This window comes from Rhineura floridana, chromosome 13 (genome assembly GCF_030035675.1).
Source record: "Rhineura floridana isolate rRhiFlo1 chromosome 13, rRhiFlo1.hap2, whole genome shotgun sequence".
NCBI classification, from domain to species: domain Eukaryota; kingdom Metazoa; phylum Chordata; class Lepidosauria; order Squamata; family Rhineuridae; genus Rhineura; species Rhineura floridana.
Window position 1 is genome coordinate 4079807 of NC_084492.1, and position 12383 is coordinate 4092189.

A 12383-nucleotide genomic window follows, 5' to 3' on the forward strand; every position below is an offset into this window, starting at 1 on the left:
TCCGAGTGCCATTTTTGGGCCCATCCAACATCACTTCTTGAATGTTCTGCTGCTGGCTTAGTGCCTTTCCCCACTACCCTATCTATTTAAACCAGGTTTTCCATTTTAAAATCTATGAATTTGCTGAGCAAGTATGCATTCTAATTTCACAAATCAGGAGCCACATAGTGAGGGGAAGTGGAGCCATCCCCTTTTTTCCGTTCCCCACTAAATTCATACCTTTGCCACCTTAATGAAATAAGGTCAATGACCACAGGTTGCTCATCCCAATCTAAAGGCATAATTCAAAGCCTATCACCATGTACTCACATGCCTTTTTCTCCTGTAGAATTGTATATGTATGTACTTATAAACAAGGCATATACACACATAAATATACTAAGCATCATTACTTAAATGAAGGTCAACAGGCTCCATGCTAGGTCTCCTTATTTGGAAACATACCCAGATGAACATGGAAAAAATGAAAATGCCTTAAGTCGATTCCAATTTATGGTGAGTTTTCATGGTAAGGGGTATTCAGACGTGGTTTACCATTGCCTTCCTCTAAGGCTGAGAGGCAGTGACTGGCCCAAGGTCACCCAGTGAGCATCATAGCTGTGTGGGGATTTGAACCCTGGTCTCCCAGGTCAAAGTCCAACACCTTAACAACTACACCACACTGGTGGTGTATGCAAAACTGGATTGCAATTATTGTATAGAGCTTTCCAGAAGCAAGGGATGATAATTACTGGGCAAACTGGTGTTTCTCCATGAGATAAGCATCCCTGCTATTTTCATAAATCCAAAATGAACAAGTTGCAGAACTCAGGCTGTTGGACATAAAATGGGCTCAGTGGATGATCCTGGTGAAATAAAGGACGGCAGCACCTGAATTCTAGGCTATGATTATGTACCACTCTCTGGTCCCCAGTATCAAGTTATAATCAGAACTTGGACAAGATACTTTTTTGAACTACAACTCCCATCAGCCCAATCCAGTGGCCATGCTGGGTGGGTCTCATGGGAGTTGTAGTTTAAAAAAAGTAACTTTGCCAAGCTCTGGTTATAAGAACATGCACTGTTTACAGTAGGGCCCCGCTTTACAGCGCTTTGCTTTACAGCGTTCCGCTAATACAGCGGTTGTGAGTTGTAGAAAGGCCCCGCTTTACAGTGCTTGTTCTGCTTTTATGGTGTTTTTTTGCCGCCGAGCACCATTTTGGTCAATGTAAGTCAATGGGATCTGCTTTACAGCGGTTTTAGTTTTACAGCAGGGGTCCGGAACGTAACCCGCTGTATGGGCAGGACCCTACTGTAGTTGTTTTCTTCCCAGCTCTCTCTTTACAAAAGAAAACAGCCTTTCATAAGTTTGTAGGAGACTTTTTGTATAAAGTTTGTATTAATTTCACTATAAACCAGGTTATTTTTATGAGAGAAAATAATAGCTGAAACCTTTTTTAAAAAAATCCATTATTTGATCTTACAGTTATTTTTACCTACCGTATTTACAAGCCCTGCTGACTTCTTTCTAGAGTTGAAAGGTTACAGTTTGATGAAACAGCACACTTAAGTTACAGGTTTATCCACTACACAGAACTATACAATGGCCTCAAAGTGAGGGTAAATCAAATTCCTGCCCCCCATCCCCAACCCTATTTATGGCAGGTTGCAAAACAAGAATAAGCTAGAATTTTTTTCCCACAAAGACTGTTTTTATTGAACTGTTTTATTCTGGCTCAAAATAAAAGCCCCACTTTTCTGTAGCAAGGTACACTGGAGGTCTGTCAAGCTGATGATGATTGAGGTAAAACCCAAAGTATTGGCAGGCAAGATAAAATCTTCATACCTTCACAGCATGTCTCATTGTATCTGGTTTAAATAAACTTGGGAACCTCATACAGTATACATAGTTATTGCGACAGTACAGCACTTGCCTTATGTCTAAAAAACTCAAAACAGTATCATGATTTGTGGAACCCAAAAAGGCATTGTTGTCAACATGCAAAACATTACCAAATAGTATCTAACTTCTACGGTTGCCAAATACTTGACCTCATGAATAAACCAATTACAAAATACTTCCTTATAGTGCTATACAAAAAGATATAAAATTATGATTCTATCACTTAAATATTCCCATTTTCTAACAGTGCAGTTATCCACATTTTATCACTACTGAACATGAAGGAGAAACAAAAGAAGATCAGCAAATTAGATAAAAATGTTTTAATCTTTGGATCCCTTTATTCCTGTGGCTTTCATATACACATACAAAATACAAGTTACTATATTACTGTTTCTAATTATAACTTAATATCAAAAGAAGTTATAACTAGTAATTCAGAACTGGCAAAAGTTTACTCCATACCAAATCACTGTTGGGATAAGTATGAGCAGTCAATGTCTCCAAGCTACAGTCCATCGAAACTCAAGCAACTGCAAACACTAAAGAGTCACTTTTAATTGAGTATGTCAACAATAGTAAAACAAAGTCAACATTTCAAGAATCAACACATGGAGACATTTAATTTTTATTCCAGGCACAAAGGGAGCATCAGAACTTGTGTGCCTATGTCATTTTTACTTTAAGAGTTATCACTAACGTGAACTGTGAATCATGACATGAGTGGTGAGGTTTGTCTTCATTTGAAAAAGCCCCTTAATCTGTTCAAACCCCTACAAAATAAATTTCTTGCAAGATAAATTATTGTATCCAGTTTTTGTATAATGGAATAATATTTCAAATGTTTATTTATAGTCAAAATTTAAAAATCAAATAAGTTTAAAGCTGAAAAGCTACAAAGAAAAAAAATCAGAACAAATAACGTGTGGGTGTTATGGTGTGGGTGTTTTAGCATTTCAACACAGCACGTTTGCAGACTTAAAAATGTTTATTCTTAAAAAATTAGTTGCTTTTTATACAGCTATATAAAGTATCTAGTGTTTCTTTGGCAGTGGGATAATCATGGAATTTTACAACTATAAAAAGTTTTCCTTTGCCTAAGAAACAGGTTTTACTGTGTTTACATTTTTTGACTGACAAAAATCAGGTTTTATATTGCCCAGCACCCTATTTGACAAAGAGTACAATTATCTCAAAAGGGAGATTACAGAATTTCCAAAAACAACTTTCACTGGATCAACACACTCACAGTACTGACGGCCTTCTGCATACAATTCTTTGCAGCCTGCAGTAGTTATCAAATACAACTGGATAATTTTTTGTGATGAAAAAAAATACTTAAAAACTCCACTGAAGTACTGCTTTATATTTTAACTATATATAAGAAATTACTTAAGTCTTCTATCTCAAATATATTTAATGCACATTGTTTTTGAAAATGGCCTTTTCCCCAAAAAGGTTACTGCTCCATATCCCTTTGAAATTAAAAACAAACCCCAGTGCTGGTGACAAGTTTTACAGCAAATTAACAATTCTTTGCAAAGACTGACACATTGTCTGGATCATGAAAATCTACAGGTCCACCTGCTTTCAACTTCTGTGTTGGCTATGCAGCAACTTTGTTGTCTTTCTAAAAAACACAAAAATGAAAAAAGTTACTTTTGGACCAACCTAGTCCTACAATTAATGAAGAACAGGAGCAGATAAGGATTCAATCCAGAGAAGGCTAGGGTAACAGTATTCTAAATGGTGCCCAATTTTCTCTGGATTGCACCGATTATAAAACTTGCAAGTAAATACCCAGATGTCTTCCGAAGCTAGTAATCACTGCAACAGTAGCTTATTATCCTCTGTAGACCAACTCCACTAATGACGCATGTTCCGAGGTAGTCATGCAGGTATTATGCAATAACTATTTGGGACTATTAGCATAAAAGGCTATCTGAATGTTTTCTATACTTAACCATATCCAGAGGATGAGGTATGCCTGTTTCTGTTCATTCCTAAAAAAGGAAATTTCTGCCTTTAACTATGTGTTTTGTTTCCATCACCAATTCGGAGCAAATTGTGTGTGTGTGTGTGTGTGTGTTGCAGCATTTGGCTAACACCCACAAAAAAGAAACTTGAATTTATACTTGGCGCTAGGAGCACTGGGAAGAAATGGGAGCTAATATAGGTCAGCTGAGAATCAAAATTCTTTATGTATCCTGTTATGAAAACAGAATACATTTCTGTTGGGTTGGGAATGCCAGTTTTCTAAGGAAAATACTACATTACCCTATATTCTATGACTGTAGTGCTTTGACAACTATGACCTCAGTTAGTCTGAGTCTGGGTGTTCTGCATATTGATGATATATTAATCCTGCAAGGGGCCTAGCGCTTAGGCCTCAACTTTTCTGTAGATATACATCATCACACATCCCACCCCAAACATTCTAGGATTGGGATTAATTCAGTATGAATTGACTCAGCATTCTGACTAATGTTTCTGAATCCTATACATTCACCAATTAATTTAATAGCTGGTGATACAAATGCCAGAACAGGAAAAACATTAACTAAAATTGGCATTGGACTCTCCCCAAAACAACAAAACTCTTTTCCATTTAAAGGTTCTGGTATTAATAGAGCAGGTAGGTCCCTTTTTGTTCCAGTTTAAGTTCCATATGCATACGTAATGGGAATGACAAGGATCCAAATTTGGACCTATTGACATTTAATCCTCTGAATTGGTAATTTCATATTTTGACAATTTTAAAGCGTTTATTAGAGTGTGACTATATGCTGATCCAGTCATATTTTCCTTTTTCCACTAGATGCTTGACTTTACCAACCCCCCCTCCCCCAAATGGTTGTCCAAAAGAGATAAAAAGATTGCATTGGGATGGGAATATGCAAGAAAACAATTTATTTTAATGTCTTCAAAGATGCTATGTTTGAGAGAACAAGAAACTTTTCATGCTGGCCCCTTGAAATCTTTGACATGTCAGCATAAGAAATTGGACCTATAGTTGTGGCCCCAACTCTTTCTCCCACAGCTAAACAAATTAACCTAACATAGTTCACAATGGCTAGCACATTGTGCAGAAATTCAAACTAACAGGAACAAGAACTGAGGCAGAAAGATATACAGGACTGTTTTGCCTCAGCTATAGTCTTGTGTAGAGAGTATGAAGTATATTGAGGTGTAAGAAGCATTCCACTTGAGGCTGACTAAAATTTGACTGGCTCAGAGAAAATCCATGCCCAGTATATAAAAGATTATGAGATTGTGTTTTGATTATCTCACCCGATATTAAATATCTTTCTTACTGTAGAGACATTTCTAGGTTTGTCATAATTTTTATAATTATAATTCAAGTGAATTGAATTTTTACTTCTGTGCTTCTTGAATACAGTCTTATAGCCTACGGCTATAAGTGATGACAGACAGGATGGGAAACTTGTGGCCTTCTAAGTCATTGCTGGACTGTGACACCCTTCATCCCTGATCACTAGCCATGCTGGTGTAGCTGATGGGAGCTAGAGTACAAGTTCCCCACTCCCGAAATAAAGTTTTTAAATATGCATTACCCTATATTCAAAGTCCCCAAACTCCCTGCCACCGCGTCCGCCTCTGAATCCACCACGAAATCCTCGAGGGGTGCCGTAATTTCCTCTTGTGCCTCCACGTCCTCTACCACCCCGGAAGCCACCTACTCCTCCGCCTCCCCCTCTGCCTCTGAAGCCCCCCCGGCCCCGGTTTGGACGCAATGGAATTCCAAATGTCTCTGCATTCAGTCTTCTTTCTTCAGCCCAAGTTGGTCTTCTGTTTCTGAAACATGAATGACAAGAACACTTGCTCCAGGTCACTAGGTATGCATCAGGAGCAGTATCAATGCCAAGGACAGGTGAGATTTTAAAACAGTTTAGTACATTAATATGCACAGAGTAATTACACAGCAACACCACTGTGCAGAAGTGACATTACAGACTCTATTTTGTAGCATTTAAAATTGTAAGAGTGCTAAAACAGCTCCTCAAATCAGAACAAGTGGTATAATTCCAATTACCACTGCCTGCCTGAGTGAAGAATTTCCTCCTGTTCTTTAAGACATGCTGATCCATTTAAGCAGCTACTGCTGAAGTGTTATTATTTGATTTATATCCTGCCTTTCCTCCCAGCAGGAGCCCAGGACGGCAAATTAGCTTAGGGAGCACCATGTAAAAGAGAACTTCCCACGCTTTTGGGATAAATATCAACACCTCTGCATGCAGTTAGAGTGAGACAAAGTATAGGTGACTCCTCTTACTATATCAAATTATTCATACAGATGCACATAAAAATGTTAAAGGTTACAATATGATGTTTAACAAATCAAACAGAAATGTAACAAAAGCTTTTAATATTTCCTACCCCCTATCAAACCAAGGCCAAAATGATAAAGTCTTATAATGCTTCTAGAATGCTCAGACTTTGCCAGGAGTCTAGATGCACCAAAAAGATATCCCCAACCTGGGGCATAGCTTAAAGGAGAAGTGGGGAACCTCTGGCCTGTGGGTCAAATTTGGCTCATGAAGCTATTTTCCCCAAACCATGCCCAGCTGCTCCACACCTATCATCATATGAATTGAATCCAAACCTGCAAATGGGTGACTTCAACTACCCTGACATAGCCTGGCTACATATGTGTTCCAGTCATGACAACAGATACAATTTCTAGACATCCTAGATGACTGTGCCCTAGAACAGTTGGCCATGGAACCAACTGGGAGGGCAGGGATCCTGGACTTAATTTTAAGTGGTGCCCAGGACTTGGTGTGAGATGTAAGCTTTGTCAAACTGATTGGGAACAGTGACCACAGTACTACTGAATTAGATATACATGTAAATGGCCAATTGCGAAGAAAATCCAACATGTTCACTTTTGACTTCAAAAGAGGAAAGTTCCCAAAAATGGAGGTTTGATAAAAAGGAAATTGAAAGGCGAAGTCCAGAAGGTTAAATAACTCCATAATGCTTGGGAGCTGTTCAAAAACCCAGGATTAAAAGCTCAACTGGAGTGTATACTGCAGAGCAGGGAAGGTACCACCAGGGCCAAGAGAATGCTGGTGTGGTTAATGAGCAGAGTAACACAAGCAGCAAAAAGGCTTCCTTCAAAAAATGGAAGTCTTGTCCAAATAAGGAGAATTAGAAGGAACACGAACTCTGGCAAAAGAAATGCAAGAAGACAGTAAGGGATGCTAAAAAATGAATTTCAGGAACACATTGCCAAAAACCAAAACCAACAACAACAAAATTATTTAAATACATTAGTAGCAGGATACCGTTGAGGGAGGTGGTTGGACCCTCAGACAACAAGGGAGTCCAATGTGTTCTAAAGCAGAATAAGGAGACTGCAGATAAGCTAATGAATTGTTTGCATCTGTCTTCACAGTGGAGGATATAGGGCAGATTCCTGTGCCTGAACTAACTTTTGTAGCAAAGGAGTCTGAGGAACTGAGGCAAATAGTGGTGATGAGAGATGAAGTTCTTGTCTTAATGGACAAAATAAAAACTGACAAATCGCTGGGTCCAGATGGCATCCACTTGAGAGTTCTCAAAAAACTCAAATGTGAAATAGTTGATCTTCTAACAGAAATATGTAACATCCCTCAGATCTGTTTTCATGCCTGGGAACTGGAAAATGGCCAATGTAACATCAATCTTTAAAAAGGGATCCTAGAAACTTCAGGTGAGTTAGCTTAATGTTTGTTCCAGAAAAAATGGTAGAAAGCATTGTTAAAGATAAAATAACAAGCATATAGAAGAACAAACCTTGCTGAAGCAGAGCCAGCATGGCTTCTACAAGGGCAACTCTTGTCTCACGAACCTGTTGGGAGTTCTTTGAGAGTGTCAACAAGCACTTGGACAGAGGTGATCCAGTGGACATAGTGTACTTGGACATTCAAAAAGCTTTTGGCAAGGTACCTCACCTTGGAGAACAACAGTATCAAAGCTACAAACTACAATGGCTACACCTCCACAGTAGGAGACAGTATGCTTCTGAATACTAGTTGCTGGGGGGTGGAGAGTACTCTTGTGCTCAGGTCTTGCTTGTGGGCTTCCCATGGGCATCTAGTTGGTCACTGTGAGAACAGGATGCTGGACTAGATGGGCCACTGGCCAGCAGGCTCTTCTTATCTTGGGAATGTAGAGACACAGCTAGATTGGGCTGAGCTTAATCACACAGCCCAACCACTGCAGAAAACAGTCTTGAAGTTAGCAGCCATCAACTGATACTCTGTGATTTCAAAGTATTGCACAAGGCTCTTTTTAAGCCCTGTGTAGTGCCTTAGTTCCTAAGATCATCACCTGACATCATTGTAATGTCAGGTGGCTGAAAGGAGGGTGACCCCGCCCATCTGTCAAATTGGGCTTGGTAGGGGAGACAAGGATTTGGGCCACCAGCCAGATCAGGTTCCTCACCCATGCATTAAAGGGCACTCTTGGAAAATCTAAAAAAAATGCAGTAGGTCAGAAGTATCAAGAAAAAAACGAGGAGGAACCTTCTTGGGTTGGGTAGGGTAGGTGTGCATTGTTATGCATCACAATCAGGAGTGTATGGATCCACAATATGGATTACTAGCAGAAACCAGTAATGATCTGAAACGAATGCTGATGAAAGTTAAAGAGGAAAGCACAAAAGCAGGACTACAGTTGAACGTCAAAAAGACTAATGACAACAGAAGATTTATGTAACTTTAAAGTTGTCAATGAGGACATTGAACTTGTCAAGGATTAGCAATACCTCGGCACAGTCGTTAACCAAACAACAATAGTCCAGAAATCAGAAGAAGTCTAGGACTGGGGACTTCCGGGAAGGGTGACTTCGCTTGTGCCTGCTTTTGAGAAGGGCTCCCGCCGCAGAAGAAGCTTATTCAGATATAAATCAGTCAGAACATTTTTTTTTTGACTGATGAAATTTGTCCCGGGCAGGGAGAAACGTAGAGATCAACCTCAAAAGCCTGTTTTTGTTGGGAGGACTGGATTTCATTAATTTATGAGAAAAGGTCCAGCCAGCAATGCCGGACGGACTTCCGAACAAGCTCTATCTGATTAATGCGATACGTTTATCTTTTCTTCAAAGAGAAAACGGACTAACAGGCAAGCACCTTCTTTCTATTATTTTTTTTACTTGGTTTAAATTGTTGCAGCAAAAAGAGATTTGTCAAATGAATCAGCTTTAAAGAACTTCTGGGTGAGCTATAACTCTTCTCTGTTATTCACGAAATTAACAGCTTATCTCTGTTTCTATTGCAAAAAGCTGTCCTGGAAGTGCACTCTAAAGATATAAACAGAAGAGGGATTTCTATTCCGAGGAACATTATATTGTCTGGGACTATTCTCTTTTTGGTCTATTTTATTTTGACGAATCTGCTTCTTCACGACGCTACTAACTGTTTTGATGCTGGGAACTAAATTTGTTTTGTATTCTTGAACATAGAGAGATAAGGCAGGCTGCTCTGTTTATACTGTGATGTCATCAAGCCTGGAATATTAACCCAATTGTTGCTGAAATAAGAAGTGGTTCTTCTTTATTTTTGTTTTGTTTTGTTTTCGTGGTTTAAAAAATGGCAATCAAGAAAGTGGCTGAGAATCTGGAAGTAATTATGTTTCAGAAAATAATGGATGAGATTGAGATAACGAAACAAACCCTGCGACAGGGCAGCAAGGAGCTGAAAATTGAACTGAGCAAAATGACGCAGGAGCTTAAAGAAATAGGGGATCCTGTGAGAGAGGAGAATGAGATCAGAGATGAGAAAAGAAAAAATAAAGGGAAGATACAAGCCCTGGAGATTGGAACAAATGTGGAATTGGAAAAAGATCTGGAGTTTATGGATATTAGAAATAAAATCTACTGTTTGGAATTTAACGTTATCTCTGAAGAAATTAATGAAGATATTAGAGATAAAGTTATCAATGGCTTGGATAATCTTCTGGACTGGAATGATGTGATGGAGCTTGATATAGAGAAAATCTATTAACTGCAGCCATGTGACAATGGAAAAACTCTCAAGAGATGAGCCAGTGCATTCTGTAAAAAAGAAGAACAGAGATATGACTTTACAACAATATTTCAGCAACTTATTCAGAATTGATGGCAAGAAAATATTTGGGATAGAGGAAATTCCCATCAGACTCTTATTATATGACTATGGCTATGACAGCAAGATTATTATGGAATACTGATAATGGAAGATTGGACACTGAAATTACTGGACTTAACAGGACTATTGAAGATGGAAGATGGAATTAATATGGATAATGGAATAATGGCTATTGAAATTATTGGACCTAACAGATTTTGATGAGATGGATTAATCGATATGTTTATTTGGACTATGGTTATGACAATAAGATTATTATTATTATTAACGAGATGGATTAATCGACATGTTTATTTGGAGAAAAATTGATAGATATATTTCTTAAAGAATTGAAACCTCTCTTTGACTTTTTGTGGAAAGAATAAAGTAATGTTTATGAGATTTGATGATTAATTAAGATAACTACTGGAGGAAAGTGATTTTATAATATAATTTAAGAGACAGGATTGTTATATATTGTAGACCTATAACTGATTTGATCTGTGACAAATGGGAAGTCAACATTTTATTTTTTTGTTTAATCATTTTTGTTTTGTTTTGTTTTTTGTCTTTGAATGTTTTATGATTTTGTTTTGTATGTTTTATGAAAATTTGAATAAAAATTATTGTTAAAAAAAAAAAAGAAGTCTAGGACTGGGGAAGGCAGCTATGAGAGAACTAGAAAAGGTCCTCTAATGCAAAGATGCAATCACTGAACATTAAAGTCAGGATTATTCAGACCATGGTATTCTCGATCTCTATGTATGGATGTGAAAGTTGGACAGTGAAAAAAGCAGATAAGAGAAAAATCAAGTCATTTGAAATGTGGTGTTGGAGGAGAGCTTTGTGCATACCATGGACCGTGAAAAAGACAAATAATTGGGTGCTAGAACAAATTAAACCAGAACTGTCACTAGAAGCTAAAAGGATGAAACTGAGGTTATCATACTTTGGATATACGAGAAGGCATGATTCACAAGAAAAGACAATAGTGCTGGGAAAAACAGAAGGGAGTAGAAAAAGAGGAAGACGAAACAAGAGATGGATTGATTTCATAAAGGAAGCCACAGACCTGAACTTACAAGATCTGAACAGGGTGGTTTATAACAGATGCTATTGGAGGTCGCTGATTCATAGGGTCGCCATAAGTCGTAATCAACTTGAAGGCATATTACAATAAAAGCCTTCATGGTACTCTTTTCAGCACCTACTAAAATAATTTTTGTTTAGGCAAGCCTAGCCAGGCATGTAGAAGCTATTGTGTTTTTACCTGTTTTTAACTCATTGTTAGTCTTATTATTTTGAATCTTTTTAAATACCTGTCTTTAACTGTTTTTCCCAATAATTTTACTGTTTTAATTCCCTTTGTAAATCGCTTTGAGATTTTTTTTACAAGTCGTAATCAACTTGAAGGCACATAACAACAACAACATGAGGACCCTGCAGAGGCAAAGTACTGGTGTGCACTATACTGTGACCACACACCCATATCACAGTGTAGACTGCTGTATCAGTTTGAACCTTCCCGACAGTCTTCCAGTCACAAGACACAGTTTAATCCAAGAATTCCTACACTTGGGTTTACCCTACGACAAGTAAACCCATTTAAAAGAATCAACTACTCTTGCAGTTGGGGGACTTGTACCGTCAGCAATTGCCAACCTCCTTTTATATGAAAGCTGGCCCAAAGGCTGCAAAGCCACATAGGAGGTACTGTCTCACAGTAACCCTCTTCCCAGACATTTATACTCTCCCAGCTCACCATAGGACTTTGAACCATTATAGACTGACAGATCAACTGTTAAGGCAGAATCTCAGAAACTAAGACAAAGCTTACTGGGCCTCAGAGGTACCCAAAAACATCTTGTAAAAGGGGTTCAAACAAAGTAAGCAGATCACAACGTTTTGGCTTGGCTTAATAGCCAGTTAAAATTGGTGGTTGCCACTGACATTCCCCCCACCCCTGTGCAGTGAACGGAGGGCATCTCATGTTTAGTTTAGCTTAAGCTATTTAATTAGGTTAGATTTGTACTGTTTGTACAATGTTGTATGAACTGATTTTTATGCACTAATGGATACTATGATTTTTTAAATAATTCCTAATAAGTTTTTAAAATTGTTATACTTATTTGTTCATTTGATATGTTTTGAACCAATCTGGGTACACTCCTGTGGAAAAGTGGCACACAGACAGATGATGACTGATATTTTGTTGGGCTTTGGAGCAGGAAGCAGAAATGAGAATGGATGTTAAAATTAATTTTCATGGAAGCTAAAAATTAGAGAGATAACAGGTAACAGAGATATTCTGTAGACACTGTTCCCAAACTTAATTCCCTCAGTACACAATTATTCAGAGGAGATTGGGGAAAGAGCAGGAAAGGTTTATT

At 38.1% G+C, this 12383-nt stretch overlaps 1 protein-coding gene across 2 annotated transcripts in view; it reads right to left on the bottom strand.

The window, feature by feature from the left end:
* Positions 1-2201: 2201 nt before the first annotated feature.
* Positions 2202-12383, bottom strand: part of LSM14A (LSM14A mRNA processing body assembly factor) — a 44172-nt gene continuing 33990 nt past the window's right edge. For both annotated transcript variants that reach the window (XM_061594388.1, XM_061594387.1), the window contains 2 exons: positions 5458-5698; positions 2202-3512 (listed from right to left, as the gene is read on the bottom strand). In XM_061594388.1, coding sequence (XP_061450372.1) covers positions 3489-3512; positions 5458-5698 — 265 coding nt within the window. In that variant the 3' untranslated portion in view covers positions 2202-3488. The remainder of the gene's footprint in view (positions 3513-5457; positions 5699-12383) is intronic.